Here is a 21,674-nt window from a genome sequence, read left to right on the forward strand (position 1 = left end):
GCCTCTTTTTTTAAAAAATAGCTGAGACGAGGAGGGTGAGGAGGAGAGGAAGCGGCCAGCCAGCCGGGCAGCAGCGGGGGAGGAGGAGGGGAAGCAGCTCTCTGGCAGTGGGCGGGCGAGCGGGCAGCTGGCTCAGTCTTTCAGAAATCTCTCTGAAAAATTCTAGCAGGATTAAGAAAAGCAAATATTTAAATAAACATGTATCTTGTTGAAGTGGACTCAGGAAAACTGCAGGAAGGGCTGTATGAGCCCCAAACTTGCATTTAACCTTAATGCAAGAAGAATCTGTGCTCCCTCCACTTTTCTACTATATTTTACAAATCTGGTAGACTATTAATATCTCCTTAAGAAATAGAACAAGAGTGGGCAGTGCTGTTTGAGTAGGACCCAGCAGATAACTGAAATTTCATCAACTGTGGTAGGGTTCTCAGAAATACCTTCATCATAAGTCATTATTTTGTAATCTTTTCCATTGATGTCCAGACCTGGCAACCGGAAGAGACAGAATGCATGGTTCAGCAATGCATTTGTCTAAACTTGTTGGGTTCTTCTGTTTGGCTTTTGGTTCTGATTTCTTGAGAGCTGCCGGTGTCTAGAGACAATAAATTTATTTATTTGAAAGGAGCAAGGAAAACTCGTCATCATCTGGCTTGTTCAGCTTCCTCAATGAGTGGTATTCCACAGAGCTTCATGTCAGGTGTTTTTGCCTCTTCAGTACAGAACTGCTTCATAAATAGGTGTTTCATTACGACTTGTGAAACAATGAAGAAATCTAACCAGTTCTGTATCACAATAAATTATGTCTGTTATGTCGGCTAATCATTCTGCCTGTCCTCAATGACTCTACAAATGTTTGCCCAGCACAGAATTGAATTCAGGAGTATCCTTTCACAGATCTAAAGAAAGACTGCTTTTCACAACAATTTTTCTTAAAATATAAAGTGGATATGTGCTTATTTTAGATTTTTGCATCTTGCCAAATTATTAAGGTGAAGAACCAGTAACACAAATGTTTGCATCTGGTTCACCTGCATGGTTGTTGCATAAGGTACAGGATATGCCAAAGTTATGTCCATTTTCTTTAGAAAGATGGCTACTGAGTTGTGTCCAGGTGTGTTGAGTAGGATTAACCCCTAGATAAGTGTGTAAAGCAGGGGTGGGTAGCTTTCAAGCCTCTGGGCTTAATCTAATTCAGTCCCGCCCTTGAAAACCCTGTGCAAATGGTTACAGTAGGATCCCCATATGCTTAGGGAATCTGTTCCACAATCTACCACAAATGCCTGAAACATCAGATAGTAGTGAATCCTATATCCAACATACAAAGAGGCAGGACAAAGCCCACAAAGGGATGGGGGGGAAAGCCACCAGCCCCTCCTTCTTGTATGTTGTACATTGCTGTTGTTTAGTTGTTTAGTCATGTCCAACTCTTCATGACCCCATGGACCAGAGCACGGCAGGCCCGCCAGGCCGTCCTGTCTTCTGTTTTCCATAGGGCTGCAGTAAATCGTGGATGGCTGAAATTGTGGATACTGATCTTACTGTATCTCAGGCATTTGACAAGAATTTGTTCCTTCCCTGGCGGTCCCCTGGGAAAGAAAAAGAGGGAGGCAGGGAGAGGTGGAAGGCTCCTTACCTTTTGGCTCTCTGGCCATTTCTGCTGTCATCATGCAGCCCTTAACAATCTACCTTGAGGGGAAAAAATTCCTTACCCTTGGTTACAGAATTATAGGCAAAATCCCGATGTTTGACTGGACAAACACTCAGAACAATGAACCTCACTGCATGTCTAGGCTGTGGAACTCTCTTCTGAGTTGGTCTCCATCCAGTTCTTCTGCCAGTCAGCAAAGAATATTTTGTTCTTTGACAACTGTCTGCTAACGGACAACGGTATTAACAGATAAGCTGTACTATTTTACTGTTTAATTAAATTATTGTTATTTTAATTAAGATGTCTAAAAATATTTTAATTTTATTGCACTTATATTTTATATCTGGGATTCATTATGTTTTAATATTTATAGCATAATGTGCTTTTATTTATCCCTTTTTTTATTATACAGTAAGCTGCCTTGGGCTCAGTCCTGGGAAAATGTCAGGAGATAAATAAAGTTAAAATTAAATAAATATTTGGGGGACACAGAGAAATCTAACTTGAGATTGCTGTTCTGATGCCCCCGCCATGGTTCATTTGACCCCAAAAACATTTATTCCTCATATGCCATTTTGGTTACTTGATTAGATTATTTAATTTGGGTGGACTTGTGTCACAGTCATATATTCTCTTGGAAGGAAATTAGGACTAGGAAGCAGTTTTATATCTGGTTACTTTGACTACCTGCACAGATCATTGTTTGACCAAACTCCGGGAGGCAGTGGAAGACAGGAGAGCCTGGTGTGCTCTGGTCCATGAGGTCACGAAGAGTCGGATACGACTTAAAGACTAAACAACAACACAACAGATCAGTGTTGATGGGTTACTGTGACTAACCATTTAGGGCTTGGTTAGCCTGAGTCATCCTCAGTGACTATTATGTAGTACATGTTCTTTTACAAATCCACATACTGCTGCTTCCCTGAATTTAGATCAAACGTTATCCCAGTAATGTTCAACTATAGCAATTTTTCTACAGCTTAAGAGGTAGACAGGATGGTCCTTCCTTTCATTCATTTTTTGATTCCAAACCTCAGTATTCCCCAGGCACAACTCTGGGAGTTCCAGTCCACAGAGACACATCTACAGACGCCTTCCTTTCACTCACCTGGAGAAAGGTGGAGAGCTTCTTCTAGGCTTAAATTCCTGCTGCAAAAGACTACTACTTTGAGGAACAATTGTGGCAGGAAATTAGGCCTAGAAGAATCCCCCAGAGTTCAGTCTGGATAATTCTGAGATCTGGAGTCCAGAAAACCTGAACGGCATATCCTTAATAAAGACAGTGGTTTCAGAAGGGTTCAGACAGTGGTTTCAAAAGGTTTAATAAAAAAGCCGTCGATTGTGCAGTTGCTGCCTACTGATCAAACTAGATATTAAGAACATACATTGCCAGTGATAACATTTTCCTCCAGTGACAGGATTTCCTCAGAGATACATGCCTCATCAATCAGACTTGCAAAGTAAGCCTCTGTTTACCTTCCAATGATCAATCATAAAACAGAGTGCACTAAATGAAAAAAAAATTAAATGAGGAGAATCACATTTCACAACAAACAGATTCACCACATGAGGGAATACAAATACTTATAGTCCAGTTTGAATCATTGGTAGCAAATCTTCCTCTCCCCACACATCTACAGGATAAGAGGACAGGCTGTATTAGCTGCTGCTTTGTCCTCCCATTCAGTCATCATCATAGTAAGGGCATATGTAAGTAGTTAGGAGAGGATAAGTGTTATAGTAGCATAACTTATCCACACAAAATGTGAACACCATTTTCAAAATTCTCACGGAAAAACAAATAAACACATAGATCAATGGTGCTCCACTCCAGATCTTTTGAACTTCAGCAAGCAGAAAGCCCACCCAGCAAGGGCAGTAATCAAGGATTCTGGCAGCTGAAGTCCAAAACATATTGGAGACAATGTCTGAGAACCATTGGCCACAAGGAATGAAAGTGAGGTTATGATAAAAGAAAAGTAATTCCTGTGCTTATATGCTATATTTGATTGCTACATTTTGATGCTCAAAGATTTGTCCTTTTAAAATCAGAAATAACCTGATTCTCAACCTAAAATGACCTACATGGATTTATGCCAGTTTGGTTCCAGCAGCTTGTTCTACTAGTTTCCGTATAATTAAGGTGTGTCTTAGAATGAGTATCAAACAAAATGGGATCTCAAGAACAGATATCAGGAGGTGATTGCTAGTTTTTGCTGGTGAAATCACTGTGCAAATGATAGTTATTGTGTTGTAGGAATCAGCAGGGGCACAGACAGAGAAAAGTGTTGAATGTTTTGGCATAGATTGCCAACTGGCAGCAGCCTTTGAGCTGATGACGTGCCAATTGGCAACTTCCACTGAGACCACTCCTTTCTTTTGCTTCTTTACTCTCACCCGAGGTGGTATAGCATTTCTCTGAATGAGTGAATTTGAAAGCTTTTTTAAAAGAAAAGAAATATTGTTTAGAGGCAACAGCCATCCAGTTGAGCGGAACGGACACCTCCATGAGTACTTCTTTGTATCAGATCAGGCGGTCACACAGGGCAGGATGAGAAGAAAAATGATGCCAGCAAACCATAGCAAAATTAAACTGTTCCTGATATCTGAACAAAAGAAAAGAAAGGAAAAAGAAAAGAAAACAAAGTTAATTCTCCATTAAAAAGAAACAATGTCTTTTATTTACTTACAATGCCCTTTATGTTGTGTAATCATCAGTTTTTAGTCTGATTTTATTTCTGCCAAATCCAACAGAAATGGCAAGGTAAATAGCTGACATAGTTACCATATTTGCTGGCGTACAAGACAACCCCCTCCAACATTTCCACTCAAAATATAGAGTGGATGGCTCTGCTGCAGCACCAGTGGTGGCTGCCCGGGGCTCTGCCCAGGCCCGCCTGCAAGTTCATGGCCGGCGAGGAGGAGGGCGAGGAGGAGGGGAAGTGGCTAGGCAGGCGGCAGTAGCAGAGGAGGAAGAGGAAGAGGAGGAGGGGAAGCAGCTGGCTCACTGGCATGGGGCGGTGGGCAGCCCGGCAGCAGGCTGTGACCACTCAGGCATGGCTGGCTCTGCTTCTCTCCCTCCGTCTGGACCGACTGCCTGCCCGCCCGCCTGACTCCCTCCTCAGCTGGCGCAGCCCCATGTCACTCACTCAACGGTGGCAGCGACAGCTCCTTCCTGGCCCAACTGAAGTGCACCCATCGTATAAGACGCCCTCCCCACTTGGAGGCACGTTTTTGGGCCAAAAAAAGTCATCTTATACGCCAGCAAATACGGTATACCCTCAGTTTGAAAGACGTTCTCAAGGGCCAGATTCTAATGGTTTGTTGGATCAAACGCAAATGGGGGGGGGAATGCCATTACATTTTGGCATACATCTCATGTGGTCAGTAATTAAGTCTCAGAAGATGCACTTCATGCTTTTAGAATGGAAAGAAATTTTCTGCTAGTTTCTACAACCAGAGGTTGTGTTCCTTTTTCAAACCCTGGCTTGTCCCACCATGAGATCACAAGGACCTTACCCTCTTTAGACCTGGATATTGACTTTGGTGATATATCTTGATACTAGCTAGGCATCCCTTGAAAGCTTCCAAAGATGTGGTGATGCAGTGAAATTTGTAGCGTGTTATTGTCTAGTGGTTATATTTTGCTTCTTCAGGAGTCGAGGCCAGCCTGGACATAAATTATTTTATTTATTTATTTATTTATTTATTGCATTTATATGCCGCCCATCTAGATATAGTCTATTCTGGGCGGCTCACCTCTGGAACAACCTACCTCCTGATATTCGCGTGGCTCCCTCGCTGGGTATCTTTAAAAATCAACTAAAAACATGGATGTTTCGGCAGGCCTTCCCTCCAGTCAATTCCTGATGTTTTCCTTTTCTCCTCCCCCCCATTGTTTGCCCCCATCTTGTTGAAATGTGTTCTACTATGTAAAAACTGTTATATATATATACATTATGTGTTTTTATGCTGTAAGCCACCTAGAGTGGTCTTAACCGACCAGATAGGCGGGATATAAAATAAAATAAAATAAAATAAAATAAAATAAAATAAAATAAATAAATAAATAAATAAATAAATAAATAAATAAATAAATAAATAAATAAATAAATAAAACATACAAGATAAAAACAATTTAAAATATACACAGTTTTACATACATAAAAACAGAACGATATAAAGTATAAAATCATAGAATTACAATTTTAACAATTAATTTGAAGCAAACAGTCCCAAGACGGCATGAATCAAAAGAAAAAGAAATAAGAATCACTTAATTGATGTCTATGTCATTTTGTTGTACAAATTCAGAATAGTGGCTTGGCCACTAGATGGGTTGGGGTAGAAAGAAAGAAAGAAAGAAAGAAAGAAAGAAAGAAAGAAAGAAAGAAAGAAAGAAAGAAAGAAAGAAAGAAAGAAAGAAAGAAAGAAAGAAAGAAAGAAAGAAAGAAACCTGCTGTCCAGAAACACTGAAAAACCTGCAAGTGGGCCCTTGAGAGACCCAACTTCCATTGATTTTCAGAATGGTAAAGTCTGTTTCCTATTTCTCGTTTTTTTAAAGTTATCACCCATAAAGTGAGACATCAGTTGTCATTAGGACTTAGAAGACACATCAGCTTGGAAGTAAGAATGTTAGTGGCTCTGACTAGAAAGAACAGAACTAATACTGGAAATTCCTGTTTCTTTCCAAAGTCTACAATATCCAGTGCGATGTGGTAGCTAAACTAACCCCACAATCTTTCTGGGAGTAGATAGACAGAAGGGTGATAGTGGAGAGAGGTTACAATGGAAAAATCCTCTACAAATATTCAGAACAAGCCTTCTTAGAGCTACTTTTAAAACTAGGATTCAGTGTTTGATACACATGTTCATGTGTAATGCAAGTGTAGTTAGACCCAGAGAAAATGATAAATTATAAAGAATTATACTGTATTGGCCTGAGTGTCTTTGGAAAAAAAGATTGTATACAAAATTTAGAGATAATTAAGCAACCAGTCAGCTGGCCACAAATGGAGAAAACATTTAATTCCTCCTTAAAACAACTACCTTCCCCATTTTTCAAAAGGAAAAATATAAGAGGGCTGAGTCTATGTGAAGCCAGCCCAGTATAATGCTACAAACGAACGAACGAACAAATGAATGAATGAATGAATGAACAAATGAACAAACGAACAAAGAAAAACCCATTTTTATATGTAGCCTAAAAGTTCTAATTTTGTTTACAATTCTTTTAAAAAGCAGATGAACACAACCTTGTACTTTTTATTTTACTTTGAAAAGATAGAGAAGAAAGAAATAACTAAAAGACACATGCATAAATATGCATACACCACACCTGCACACCATTTATAATTTAAATAGACAAATGAATGAATAAATTAAGCAATGTTTGAATTAATTATACCTTAATAATTATTCATGTTCTGCAATGGTCATTGTTCTACAAATCAGTCTGTTTTCTAAAATGTGATCTTGAGAAATCAGTCCTTTGTTCTCTCTTAAACCAGGAGGAAAAGGGGGATGGTATTCATTCTCCTCTCCTAATCTACTAATCTTACACTATGTCCTCTAGGCTGATAGTACTGGGGGATTTCAATGTCCACACTGAGACCAATTTATTAGGAGCATCTCAGGACTTCATGTCCTCCATGACAACCATGGGTCTATCCCAAATGGTTTCTGGTCCCACACATATAGCAGGGCACACTCTGGACCTTATATTTCATTCTGGGCAGGATGATGGTGATCTGGTGAGGAGGAGCATTCTGTAGTTCTGTCATCATGGTCAGATCACTACCTGGTGAGGTTTACAACCTGGAACCCTTAATCTCTGCAGTGATGGAGGACCTATTAAGATGGTCTGCCGCAGGAGACTGATCGATCCATGTTGTTTTCTGACGGCTCTTGGGGAGTTTTCTGTTGCTTTGGCTGGCGATACTGTCAACGTTCTGGCTGATCTCTGGAATGGGGAAATGGCCAGGGCAGTGGAAACACCACCCTGGCCATTTCCCCTTTCCAGAAGTGTCTCCTTCCATGAAGCAGAGCCAGGCAAGCCCCCTGGTTCACCAGGGAGCTGGCGGTGATAAAACGAGTGGGACAGAGACTAGAGCAACGATGGTGGACAACTCAGAGTGAATCCAGCTGAACAAGGGCTCGAGCCCATTTGAAGGCCTATTCTGTGGCAGTGGCTGCAGCAAAGAAAAGGTTCTTTGCTGCTGCCATTGCATCTGCACAAAGTTGTCCAGCAGAGTTGTTTCGAGTGGTCATGCCCCACCAAAAGAACAAAATGTTGACCACTCCACAACCCACTGCAAGGAATTTGCATGGCACTTTGAAGATAAAGTTGCTTGGATCTGCTCTGACTTGGATGCTGTAATTGATACAGACCCAGTGGATGTAACTTTGGCCCCTGCTTGTCCTGTTTTGATAGTTGGTGCAGCCTGATGATGTGGACAGGATTCTTGGAGAGATGAATGTGCTGGACCCTTGCCCTTCCTGGATCATAAAAGCAGCCAGAGGAGGAATGGCCTATTCGGTACGGGGAGTAGTAAATGCCTCCTTTAAGCAGTGTAGTATCCCTGCTTGATTAAAGGAAGCAATAATAATACCACTATTGAAGAAGCCCTTCCTGGATCCTAGTGTACTAGATAATTACTGGCCAGTCTCAGACATCACATTCCTGGGCAAGGTACAGGAGCATGTGGTGGTTTCTCCGCTCCAGGGATTCCTGGAGGAAGCAGATTATCCAGACCGATTTCAATCTGGTTTCAGGCCTGGCTATGGGACAGAGACAGCTTTGGTCACCTTGGTGGATGACCTACACTGGGAACTGGACAGGGGGAGTGTGTCCATGTTGGTTGTTCCGGACCTCTCAGCAGTTTTCAATACCATTGACCATGGTATCCTTCTGGGCTGTCTCTCTGGGATGGGACTCAGAGGCACTCCCCTTCCTGGAGGGGAGAACTCAGAAGGTGGTGCTGGGTGACTCCTGCTCAATGTCCTGGCCATTGGCCTGTGCTGTTCCTCGGGGTTCTGCTTCGTCACCCATGCTTTTTAACATCTACGTGAAACTGCAGGGAGAGGTTGTCAAGAGTTTTGGGGCTCAATGTCACCAGTATGCAGATGACACCCAACTCTCTAATTCCAGGGAAGCTGCCTTGACTCTAAACCAGTCCTTGGCATAAGTAATGGGCTGGATGAGGGCAAACAAACTGAAACAATCTAGACAAGACAGAGGTGCTCCTGGTTAGTCGGAAGGCAGATGAGGGAATAGGGATATTACCTGTACTGGATGGGGTTACACTCCCGCTAAAAACTCAGGTCTGCAACTTGGTTGTACTGCTACACATCCCTAAGCTTGGATGCCCAGGTCTCAACGGTGGCCAGGAGTGCATTTGTACAGCTAAAGTTGGTGCACCAGCTTGGGTGCCTTGTTGGGAGAAATTCGGCATACAAATAAAACTAATTATAATAATATTCCCTAACAGGTGTGCAATTGTTTTGTAGAAGACCTGTCTTTTCAGAGGAAAGTGAGAAGGAAATATAAAGGGATCTGTGCCAACGAACTTCTTAGCACCTTCCCTGCCCACAACAGCTATGTCTTTTCTGCCGCTCCCTTGGCTGCTTCGGCGGAAGAAGAGGATGATGCGAGGGCCCTGGCTTTTGGATAGAAAAGGAGCCCTTCAGAAACCCAGCAGCCTTGGACAGCAGAATTATCACACTTTGCTGGAGGAATGCTTGAAGAATGAACGCCTATTTGAAGATGAACTCTTCCCAGCAGATGTCAGGTCCATTGGGACAGGACCGTTACTTCAGAAACTCCCTCAAAAGATACAATGGAAGAGGCCATATGTAAGTGATGAAATAATTACATATAGGGATGGTTACAATAGATGTTTTGGCCCATTGGGTCACGAAGAGTTGGACACGACTTAACGACTAAACAACAACAACAACAGATTTTTAAAAAAGCCTAAAAGCCCCTTTCTTTCTGCAGCCTCAGGAATATGGGGGTCCTGTCGTTCAGTGGTATGGAGTATACTTTCCAACCAGTATGTGTCAAGTTCAGTACCTGGCCTCACCACTTAAAAGAACAATCAAACTCAAAGAACAACCTTTGATTGAGTGACATTGGTAGCTAGAGTAGGTAATGCTCATGCTAACAGCTTGATTTGTATATGTATATTTCTGTATACCACATGGACTGAAGGGACTGGGATGCAGACTAGCACACCTCAAGCAAAAGTATCTGTTGTTTTGGTCATCCAGATAGATCAGCACAGCTGACAGAATCCAAATATTATGTGTTTGATTCTTTTAATTTCTATGTCACTTTCCTCCCACAACTGTTAGAGGGGTGATGGTTGAGAGAAGTTCTGCTTAGTGTCTCTTTCCCTTACTTTTCCTTCCCTAGAAGAAAACCTCCCCCAACCATTCAGAAGTAGCTTCAAAAAAAAAGCTCCTTCGAACTCCCCCCCCCCAATTTCACGGCCCATGTGGTCATTTTCTAGATTTCAGCCAATATAGTGGTGAAGTCAAAGTGGGCCACCTTTAGTATTATTATGTAATGCTAAATTAGCATATAAGGCTGAATTTTGCAATAAAATAGAACCATTTCCCCATGTAGCAGCATTACTGTATATGTTTTTCTCTACAAGAACAATGGGAGACCAACGTGTTTTTAGAAATGCTTGCCTTATAAAATTACTTGCACATTGATCAAAACAAATAGATAAGCAATTCCACCTACTCTTCTTTGCTGATTTTGACAATGATATTAGAACTACTAGCCCCACTCAGTGGTGGCTACTATTCACAATATTCTCTTCAGTATCGGAGGCAGTGTTCCTTCGCCTAAAGTTTGGTGGAAAACACAAACAGTGGGGCGCCATCACATTGCTATGAATCATGATACATATGTATTCCTGCCGCTTATGACCAGCATCAATATGGTAGGAATCAGAAATGGGGTGCTGCAGTTGTTCATACATCCTGCTGTAGGCTTCCCATAGGCTACGTTTGGAAAAAAATATATATTATACATTTGAACTGTATGTTTGTTCCAATCTGGCAGAGTTCTTATGGTGATGATCCCAGACATTTCACTCCTATCTTTCTATTCAGATAATCAAGGTGACACATGAGGCAACAACTGCTGCTGCTGTAAGAATGAAAACAAATCTTGTTCAGAAAATTGGTTGAATTCCCCTAACGCTATTTCCTCTTGCTGTGCGTCATGTTTAAAATCCTTAGCTCAAAGGCTTAAGAATAAGACTGGCATATAATTGAGTAAAACCACATTATGATCAGTCTAAATGTAGTTCCCTTCCAGGGAAATGCCTAGGATTATCTGTAGTTCAGAACTCCAATCCATACACAATAACAACCTTAGAAGTGGGCAATCTATGTTTTGGAAATCTTAAGACAGATATTTCCCCGTAGCTTCATTCATTTATGGTAAGACTTCCCCTTTGAAAGGTTTGGAGTGTCTTTACCTTGTATTATCTGCCCAACCTACCAGAGTCTTCCAAGCCAGGTTCCTCCAAGTAGCCACCTCGAGAAAGCTCCAGAAAACTTCTACTACAGGTAGGGGCTTCTCAGTGTTGGCACTGAGGTTACAGAATGAAATCCCAGAGGAGCTGTCTCTGGCCATCTCCCTGTAAGGAAGGCAGCTAAAAACACTCCAGTGGTACCTCGGTTTACAAACGCCTCGGTTAACATAATTTTCGGTTTACGAACAAAAATGGATTCACACGCACATTCTGTGTGAATAGGATTGGGAAATCTATTTTTTTATTACATCTCTCAGAACCTGCTAAGCAAGGTACACTGGACATATTGGCTGAAGGATTCTGGTAGTCACAGTCTGGAAAAGTAATTTTTCCAAGCTGAGCTTCAGCTCCACCCAAGAGTCCCACTGTAAGTGTGTGAAAGCTCTAAGCCAATTTCAAGATTAATGTTGAGAGTTATCTGATGCAAATGAGTATGGTGGCACACACTGAGCCATTCTGTTGTTATAAAATGTACATAGCCCACAGGGTTACACAGAAATTTCAAATGACCTGTTTGTAGGTCCCTGAGGTATGAAATACTGGCTTGGCATTATATTATATTATATTATATTATATTATATTATATTATATTATATTATATTATATTATATTATATTATATTATATTATATTATAGGAGCTGCATAAGGCACCAGTGTTTTCCTCAGCAAACAAGAAAAGGCTTGCTTTGTGCCAAGGAGTGATAGGTAAGGAACTCTGGGGTGGGTATGATTTTCGTGTACAAATATTCAGAATGTTACATAACACAACTGAGTCAGTATTTGCCAGAATTAGAAATTCTAACACATTGCTAGACAGTAACTCCCACTGAACATAGTAGGACTTGATTTTTAACAAACATCCACTGGCTTGATCTGCACCTTATACTTCCAGCTCCTATATATACTCCCAGCAAAGCTTGGAAAAGTTATTTAGTTGGACTGCATGTTCCAGAATCCCCCAACGAGGGCTGTGTTATGCTGCCTAGGAGCTTCTGGGGGTTGTAAATCAAAAAGTCTCTTTCCCAAGGTACAGTTCTCAGGAAGAAGACTTTTCTGCCCAACAAATTGTTTGTGAGATGAACGGATGTAGGTCCTCATCATTATGTGTACAATGTAGTTTTTCCTGTAAGAACGGAATCAGGAAGTCACCCACACAAGTCTCTGGCTGACTTTGAATGTGTTGAATCTGCTTACTAGCTCTGTAGCTAACAGCTGCCTGATACATAACTGTTTTTATTACTTTTTCTAGTCATTTCTAGGGCTATCGGAGATAATGACCCTCAATGTTTTGGTGTCTTTTATTTGTCATTCTAATGACAAATGCTTAAAGGGGGGGGATTACAAGAAGAGAAGCTTCACTCAAGCCCTTGGGGCTATGAGCTGAAACATTTCAACAATGATTTTGTGTGAATGGAAAAGAAGGGACTGATCTATACAACTATACAAGCTTGAAATGGACACAAGTACTAAATCAAATGCTAGATATTGGCAGATCAGTTCAAAGTGTGAAGTCTCATAAAAAGTCTGCTCCCTGATCTAATTTTAATTCCAAGTGGCAAAATGACAGAATGTGAAAGGGATTTCACAGAATGCACAGAAAAATGTGTCTGCTATAAATTATTTATCATATATGCAAGTTATTGTATCATTAATGCATATCTGAACTTTCGCTGCCTTTCCCTTAAGGATTCCATAAAGTACTATGAATGTGCAGTTTTTATGTTGTGTTTTCTTTATGATTGTGTGTTTCCTCCCCTTCCTTAACTACTTTGGCACAGAGGACTGCTGGTTTTTGGCTGCTGTGGAAGCTTTAACTTTTCATCAAGACATCTTGTTCAAAGTTGTGCCACAGAACCAAAGCTTTGAAAGAAAGAAGTATGCAGGGATCTTCCATTTCAAGGTGAAAATCAGCCCTGATAGTACTGGTCTCTTCATAAGTTAAGGATGGAAGAGTTATTAATTAGGTCTCCTAATTGTATAATAAAATGGATCATTCCATTAGAATTATATAAATATACATCTCAGGTTGTGTGCAAACCAATGGAACTCCACAAGAAGTCCTCAAGTATGCGTTACACCCCCCATTCTTCTTGATTCTCCTTCTCTTTCCACAAAAATGAGAATATAAATTTTATAGAACTGGGCCAGAATTTTTAATTTTTCAGTCATAGAAAATCTGGGATGTGTGAAACAAACTTGCTAAAATCACACTGGGACATGTATGTGTTGGACCGTTCAGACAAACTAATGGTGTGGGACTCATGATAGTGTGAGGAAAATGAACTCACTATTTATTCTGTTGTACCGTATTTTTTGGACCATAACACACACTTTCCCCCCACAAAACAGGGGGGTGGAAAGTCTGTGCGTCTTATGGAGCGAAGAAAACAGATTATATTTTCCTGTTTTCTTCTCCTAAAAAATTGGTGCGTCTTATGGAAAGGTGCGTCTTATGGAGCGAAAAATACGGTATTTTAATCTGCATACAGGTTCAGAAAGTGTGTAGTAGTTTGCTGAATTAATGTGTTAGTGAAAACAAAAGAAATTTTTCACACCTCTAGCTGTAGTTTAATAATGGCTTCTTCTCTTTCTCTTTCTGACAATACCATAGTAATCTGCTAGAAACAAATAATGGAAAAGTGTTTTGTTTTTTTTTACTGGCTGATACGGTAGTTGTAGTATCTCTCTCTCTCTTTTTTTTTTGAAAAAAAAATTAAGAAGTATGTTTCCAAGTTCTGCTTAGAAATAATATGTTCACCTTTTGAGGATGATTGATCTGACTTTTCTCCCCAGTTCTGGCACTTTGGTGAATGGGTTGATGTGGTGGTAGATGATCGACTTCCAGTAAATGAAGAGGGCCACCTTGTTTTCCTCTCATCTGTTTATAAAAACCTATTCTGGGGAGCTCTTTTGGAAAAGGCTTATGCCAAGTAAGTACATCCAGCATTCTGCTGCGAATCTCTATGTAAAACATGGGCTATATACGACACATTCCTCCTTCCTACCTGACGCCGACATGGATAATCTTTGTGCAAAAATTAATTGGACAGAACAATTTTGTATTTAATAACCTGGAATAATTTTCTTGACAGGCTTTGTGGTTCATATGAAGATCTACAGATCGGGCAAGTATCAGAAGCTCTGGTTGACTTCACAGGGGGAGTTAACATGACAATAAAGCTGGCTGAAGCCCCGCCTGATCTCTGGGAAATCATGACTAGAGCAACCTATAGTAGATCTTTGATGGGTTGCCAGACTCATGCAGCGGTGAGATGTCTTCTTCTTGTTCCTCCTCCTATTCCTGTTCTTCTTCTTGACGTTTGTGTTTTGGGATGCCTAAAAGACATCCATGGAGACAGACATTAATATTATCTGCTTTTAGGCTTATCCCATTCCTGTTACATTGGTTTGGCTCAGAGACATTGAATTTCATTGCTGGGCAAGGATTCCCACTCTGATCTTCTCTGACCACAGCCAAATTAACTGTACTGGTTCTTCTTGTACTGATGTTAAAATGGAAAAGAGTCAAGACCCTTTTCCAGAGACTATTTCTTTTACTAGACTTGCAAAACAGTAATTCAAGGCTAATGATAATATCCTACGGATAATGATAATAGCTTACAGATTCCATATTTCCACCTGTATGGTTACCTACGGTATACCAGCAGTGGCAATGACCCTCAGTTCCTCAAGCTTTGTGTGATATGATTCACTTTACTTTAGCAACCAACAATTCTAATTAGAGCCCTATTCAATCATATAAACTCCTCCAGGCCTACCGTTATATGAAAGACTTTGCATTACCACAGCTTTGTGGTGGCATATATTTAACCTGAAGACCTACCACTTGCCATAGGAATGGGTTCCCAATATGTGACCTTTAAGCTATGGTTGTGGCAGATACTTGCAAAACCTGTACTTGTTTCTTGGTGATTTTCTGAGCTGTGCCAATGCTGAGACTCTCCCCTGAGACTTCTACCTTCATCAGCAAAATTTTCTGGCTTCTCACAAAAATGAGACCACAGTCTTCTTCCATTGCAATTTTTTATTTTTGTGCTCTGTGTTCTACCCTTTTTTTTCTGCACAGGAAACTGCCCAATTCTATGCAGTTTAATGTCCTTTCTAGCTGAAACCTAGAAAGGACATTAAACTGTGCAGAAACCATAAGAATCCTGTTCACCTTGGCATTTCTTCTAGGAAAAAAAAAAGCCACAAAAATTCAAAGAAGTCCTGGGAGATTTTCCACCAGATTTCTCAGGAGAGAAAAAAAAATTCACTGCAAACTGGCCCCTGTTTTCTGCAAGATTCATATCTCTGCCTTAAGTAAATCAGTGCTGTGTGATTCAGGGGAATGATTCTTAGATGCTAACTTCCCATTGAAATTGAATCATGGGAACACTGTAATACTATAAGGGATTCCTAGATCATTTGAATCAAAATCTCCTATATTATGGCATAACTGAGTGGGCCTGAAACCCACCATCTTGAGTTAGATCTACAGTTTCTGTTCTACTGATGAAGGTACACTTGAATGTAGTTGTGCTTATATGTGAGGGAGGCAAGGCAATTTCCACTACAACCTTTGGTGTCAATCCTCTTACTATTCCTGATGGTCCCATCACCCTCTAGAGTAGGACACAGAGACTGTATGGAGAGTGGGGATTGGCACTGATTGACTTTTTCCTCCTTCAGTCATCCAATATGTTTTGCTTAGTCAGAAGCCTCTTGGTGCCAGAAAGACCCATCCCTTTTGCTGGCACAGCAGGTGACCTTTCAGACATTGTTGGACTTCAACTCAACCATCACTTGCCAAGGTAGCCCAAGGAGCTGATGGGAGTTTCAATCTTGCAACATCTGGAGGTGTAGCAAAATCAACAGTCTGTCCTGGGCAGATAGCAGACAAAAGACTTCCCTCTGTATACCCTACGTCCAAACTCTAATTGTTCCGCATATCATTGACAGATAGTTTATGCTAAAAGAAATTATTCTAGCATAACTATCTTTTAAAAGACACAGTGTACTATTTTTGGCACTGCTCTCTGGTTTTACTGTGATTCAGGTTTATTCTATATTTTATGTTTATATGGGTTGCCTTGTAAAGACTATGGCCTAAAAGGGCAGACTATAAAATACTTGCAAAAATGCAATACTTCAGTTATATAAGCAATTTAAATTAGTTCCATCATAATATGGTTCATTGTTCTTAGGTGAATAATTTTCTTCAAATGGTAGGTGATTCATCCCCAAAGCGTCACTATAGACAAAAGCGAAAGGTGACAAAGGAGTTCAGCTCTAATTGTTTAAATTATTGAAATACCTAGTGCGTACTCATAAAAGGAGATTGTGTCAGATTTCTTAGGAATGAGGAACATAGTTACTTTTTCTTCTGCTCTTCTTTACAGCCAGTAAGGGTCCTGCCAAATGGATTGGTTGCTGGCCATGCCTACACAGTGACTGGCATTCGAAAAGTAAGTTTAATCATGTTTTTTTTACTTCCAGTTACCTTCTGCACCCATTCCATATCAAGTGATGCGAAAAGCTTAGAGATGCTTGCAAGTTCTGGCTGTGTCTCAAGGTCAACTATGTGAGAAAATGGCCCACATGGAGCAACAGTAGTTATTTCAGTACCAGTTGGAAACAACAGTGAGGATTCCTCCCACCCATAGCTGACAGGGCTTGGGGTTAGAGAGCCAGAAGTTTCCATAAACTGACCTTGAGATTTTGTACACCACAGCATCAAATAGAAACAAAACTGTGTAAGGAGCTATCTTGTTCTGATGCTGCCCTATGGTTTCTCTGACTCGGATAGGAACAGTACTCAAAATTTGCATGCATGGGGTCTATTGCTTGGGAGGCTTCCTAATGAAGTGTTGGACCTTAGACCTGTGAAGAATTTGCTTTATCCCTCAATTATGGTCCCTCCCCAAACATAGCAACCAAAATTGTGGCTCTCAGAGACCAAGTGTATTGGAAAGCTGGTAGCCCTTGAGAAACAGAACTGACCTGCCTGACTAATCTGAATCCCACCAGATGATTCTCACATTCGCTTGGCCAGTATGACACAGTCATAGGCAGGGCTGTCTCTAATATTAGGCAGATTGAGACAACTGCCTGTGGCAGAAGGTTCTGGAGAGCCGCAGTGGCACCCCCTTTACTGTTCCTCAGTACCAGATGGTGTATGCCACATAGTCTGTCCTTCCATAAACTGGCTTGCTGTCCTCAGATGTGACTGAGGAAGACCTTCCATCACCATTGATGAAATTAGATTCAGATTTAAGTTTAGTCACCTTCTGCATGTGGAATGGGAAGGGAATACCATTTTCCCCTCAGGCGAGAAAATATCTTAGCTGTAAGGTGCTTTTTTTGAGGTGTTGCAGCCTTTACTTTAATTGACTGAAGACGATGAGAACATTTGAATGGTTTCTTTCTTTTTCACAGCCATGCTCGCTTTAATGGCATGAATAAAATATACAGTATAATAGCTGGGCCCTTGTGTAAATCAAAGACTGTAATTGATTCATGAGGCTTTGCTTATAGTAGAACCCAGACATGCATGCAAAACTAAGCTCAGCTGAATTGCTTTCAACTTCACCTTAGATGAGCTCTACAGAACAGAGTGGATTTAGGGGCTAAATTTCCATTAAAATGGGTATTGTTCACAAACTAGTGTAGTCTCTATTTGGAGCTTGGCAGTTCGAAAGCCTATAAAAACGTTAGTAGATAAAAAGGTACCACCATGATCGGAAGGTAAGAGAATTCTGTGTCTTAAGTCACGTTGGCTACATGATCATGGAAATTGTCTATGGACAAATGCTGGCTCTACAGCTTGGAAACGGGGATGAGCACTGCCCTTTAGAGTCAGACACGACTGGACAAAAATTGTCAAGGGGAACCTTTACCTTTAATGTTACATTTTTGGATTATTACTCCCTGAATACTCTACAGCCATAATCCAAAAAGTAACTTTGGCCTTCTCTGGTTGTTCTCCCTTCTGTGGCTGCCCCTGTCATAGTCGGGGCTGAAACATAGGTACTCCATCCTAGGGTTTTCTAAAGAATATGCCAACATCGTACACAAGTAAATCACTTTCCTTTATTTTTAAATTTTTTAAAATGAGGTATAATTCTTAATATTCAAAACAAAATAGCATTTTTGGATCTTAAAACAGGTAGATTTTGTCTATGTTTTTTGTTTTATTATATAGCATGACTACCCATTAACAAGTAGGTACAGTAGTGGAAATCTATAGGTATGGTGCATATGATCAATCTGATTCTGGCAGAGTGTAATAATGGGAAAGAACTGACAAGAAGAGATGTCCTAGGCAGAGTTACCTTTTTAGACAACACCTTCAAGAGTCCCTTGGCATACATGGCATTGTTAGATGGAGGATTCTGGGAGTTGTAGTCTTAAAAAGTAATTCTTTCAGTCCCTGGAGGAATCTTTGCGCTTTAGGAGTGTTTGGAGAGTGTGTGGGGTGGTTGTTTTTTCTCTTTTTTCCCTAACTAGAGATCTAAACTGCCCTGTTGAATTCCATTCAAGGTGTTATAGACAGGCAGGAGAGATAGCCGGAGGTAACTCATGTTAAAGTCATTTATTTTTGTTTCACTCAGGTCACATGCAAACATGGACCTGAGAATTTAGTAAGACTGAGAAACCCCTGGGGAAAAGTCGAATGGAAAGGCGACTGGAGTGACAGGTAAGTGCTTTCTAGGGAAACAGAAGTCAAGATTTACAATGGATGACATCACAACTGCACTTTCAGGCAGGGATTAATGTTGATAATCCCACATGGCATGTAGCACTACTTCCAAGGCATGTGATTATTTCTTTCCAAAGCCCTAAGGTTTAATTATTTTAATAGATTAGACAGGACTGATGGAGCTCAGCACAGACAAACAAACAGGGGTACAACAAAAAAAAAAAGGTGAGCCTGCAGCCGTGAGACATGGCATGATGGTGGGATGAGAAAGCCACCTTGTGTAAGACTATTTGCCTTCAGGTGTGCTTAGTGCCAGACATATCAAAGCCACAGTGTTGTTGTTAGTGTATGAGAAGATCCAGGCAGAGCTGGTCTGAAACATTTTCCTGTTTGAGGTAGAGCATTGAATGTTGTCTGCTTCTCACCCATGTCAAGATGCAGTGTTTCTAAAACTGAGCCTTATTTTGGTACTTGAAGCCAAACACTGCCAGAAGCTTTCCTTGACCTTGGCATTAAACTCACAAACTGGCTCGCCTTTTACCCCAAATCTACTGCCAAAGGCAGATTCTTCAGTCTGCTCCCCAGTAGGGATTACTCTATTCCTGGAAGGGGACCAGATGCTCCAGAGAACTTAAAAACTGCAGAAGGAAAAATTTAACCCTGTGCTATAACAGTTGGGGGAATGGGCTGAGAAATTATATTCTGAAAGGCTTTCATGGCTGGGATCCGATGGTTTTTGTAGGTGTTTTTTGGGCTGTTTGGTCGTGTTCTGGAGGTTTTTTTCTTCCTCATGTGCTGAATATTTTTGTTCTCCATGATGACATTAGCTTTAGCACAAGCCTCCACCTATTCTACCATTTTGTAGCTGGGCCATCATAACTGATGCATTTATTTTACAATAAACATAGAAGTAATAATAACAGTAGGTCTGTGTTTATAACTTAACCAAGGGTATCAATAATTCAAAGAAAACTGACACTGGAAAAATATGAAACATATTAGAAACTATGAGTTATAATCGTGTGCATAATCTCAGAAATGATATCAATAATGCAAGTCAACTTAATTTGGCTTAAAACACTTTTCATACATCGTACCAGCTGTTGTACAGTGGAGTCTTGACTTGAGAACTTAATCCGTATTGGAAGGCGGTTCTCAAGTCAAAAAGTTCTCAGGTCAAATCTGCATTTCCCATAGGAATGCATTGAAAACCATTTGATCCGTATCTGCTCTTTTCCGTCCATAGAAACTAATGGGAAGCTACTATTCCACCTTCGACCACTAGAGGGGGATATTTTGTTTCTTTTTTTCTTAGGTCAAGAAAGGTTCAGGGAAGGCAGGGAAAATACAGTCCAGGCAGTACAGGACCAGGCAGTCTGAAGACTGTTTCCCAATCCACTCTCTAAACGCTGGGAGGAGTGAGGAAGCAGACAGGCACCCTTTTCACTGGCCAACAGTTAACTGAAAGTTCAAATTTTGCACTTTCCCTGCCTCCCACGTGGTTTTTTTCAGTTCTTAACTCAAATCTAAGTATGTAAGTCAAGTCAATATTTTCCTAAGAGAGTGGTTCTTAAGTCAAAATGTTCTTAACTCAAGCCGTTCTTAAGTCAAGACCCCACTGTACAATGTATTATTATACTTCAAAAAATCCCAGATCCCAAATTTATTCCCTGTTGGGTCAGTAGCAAAGCAGAATGGCCAGATTTGAAGTGAAACAAATTTACAAACTGATTTGCACCTATACCATAAAGCAGATTGCTTTAGCCTGCTAGTTTTTTTTTAAAAAAATCAAACTTTAAAGATGATGAGTACATGCACGTGTGACGCTACATATCTGAAAATGGCTGGGTTATTGCCATTTTGGAGATGTCTCTGACATCTCCAAAATTTCACTTCTATCAATGCAAAAAACCAAAAATGTTTCAGACAAAATCCATGTCCCAACTTTGCAAATTTACAAATTAATTTGTTTCGATTTCAATCCTAGAGCATAATTGAATCAGATAGGGGTGCAGATTTCTCTGGAACAAATCAGGGTACAATCCAAAGCCCATGTGTGCCTCTCTCCCTCTTTATAAATACAAATACAACAATAATAAAAGAAATAGCTAACAGTTCACTGACATCTCAAAATCTCAAGCAGCCACTTTATTTTTGCCAAATAGAAGAACTGCTCTTGACGCAAGGATGGGTGAGAGGTAGCTTTGCCTGAAACTCTAGAGAACCATTATTTGTCAGAGTAGAAGTACTGGGCTGGATGGCTCAATGGTCCAAATCGGTGGATAGCAGCTCCATATATTCATAAGAAATGTATGCTTTCATTTTACAATCTTTCCAGCAGTCTCTAACGTGGTGATCATTAGTTTAAAAAATACACAGAGAAAAGAGGCAGGCCAGAACTGTGATCTACAATATAACAAAGCTTTTGAATCCTGTCCTGAAACAAATTCTTTTAAAAATTCTCTTTAGCTCTGGGAAATGGGAGCTGCTAAGTCCAAAAGAGAAGATTTTGCTACGAAGAAATTCTGATGATGGCGAGTTCTGGTACTGTAATCAAATGAAATCTCCCTAACCTGATTTTTGTCCACATCTTAGAAAAGCTCATGTTATAGACTACAAAGTTTGCAGAGAGATTCTGGGAATTATAAATCCCAAAGGGGATTATTTTCAGACTTGGCTCCTGTCCATTATTTTAGCCAATGCAGAAGTTTTCTAATTCTTATATGCCTGTTTAAATTAAGAGATTGCCCAAGATCCTCTTTACCT

General features: G+C 40.5%; 1 protein-coding gene and 1 long non-coding RNA gene across 2 annotated transcripts in view; one reads left to right on the forward strand and one right to left on the reverse strand.

Moving 5' to 3' along the window:
- Window positions 1-21,674, reverse strand: part of LOC144585810 (uncharacterized) — a 256,170-nt gene that overhangs the window by 184,927 nt on the left and 49,569 nt on the right. The gene's annotated exons all lie outside the window — the stretch shown is intronic.
- The window catches only part of LOC110087561 (calpain-14), a 59,144-nt gene continuing 46,611 nt past the window's right edge, over window positions 9,142-21,674 (forward strand). The window contains exons 1-8 of the mRNA XM_078383841.1: window positions 9,142-9,505; window positions 11,842-11,911; window positions 12,985-13,106; window positions 14,000-14,136; window positions 14,299-14,473; window positions 16,609-16,674; window positions 18,820-18,905; window positions 21,378-21,452. Coding sequence (XP_078239967.1) covers window positions 9,251-9,505; window positions 11,842-11,911; window positions 12,985-13,106; window positions 14,000-14,136; window positions 14,299-14,473; window positions 16,609-16,674; window positions 18,820-18,905; window positions 21,378-21,452 — 986 coding nt within the window. The 5' untranslated portion in view covers window positions 9,142-9,250. The remainder of the gene's footprint in view (window positions 9,506-11,841; window positions 11,912-12,984; window positions 13,107-13,999; window positions 14,137-14,298; window positions 14,474-16,608; window positions 16,675-18,819; window positions 18,906-21,377; window positions 21,453-21,674) is intronic.

The sequence above is a fragment of the Pogona vitticeps genome, chromosome 1 (assembly GCF_051106095.1).
Source record: "Pogona vitticeps strain Pit_001003342236 chromosome 1, PviZW2.1, whole genome shotgun sequence".
In the NCBI taxonomy this organism is placed as follows: domain Eukaryota; kingdom Metazoa; phylum Chordata; class Lepidosauria; order Squamata; family Agamidae; genus Pogona; species Pogona vitticeps.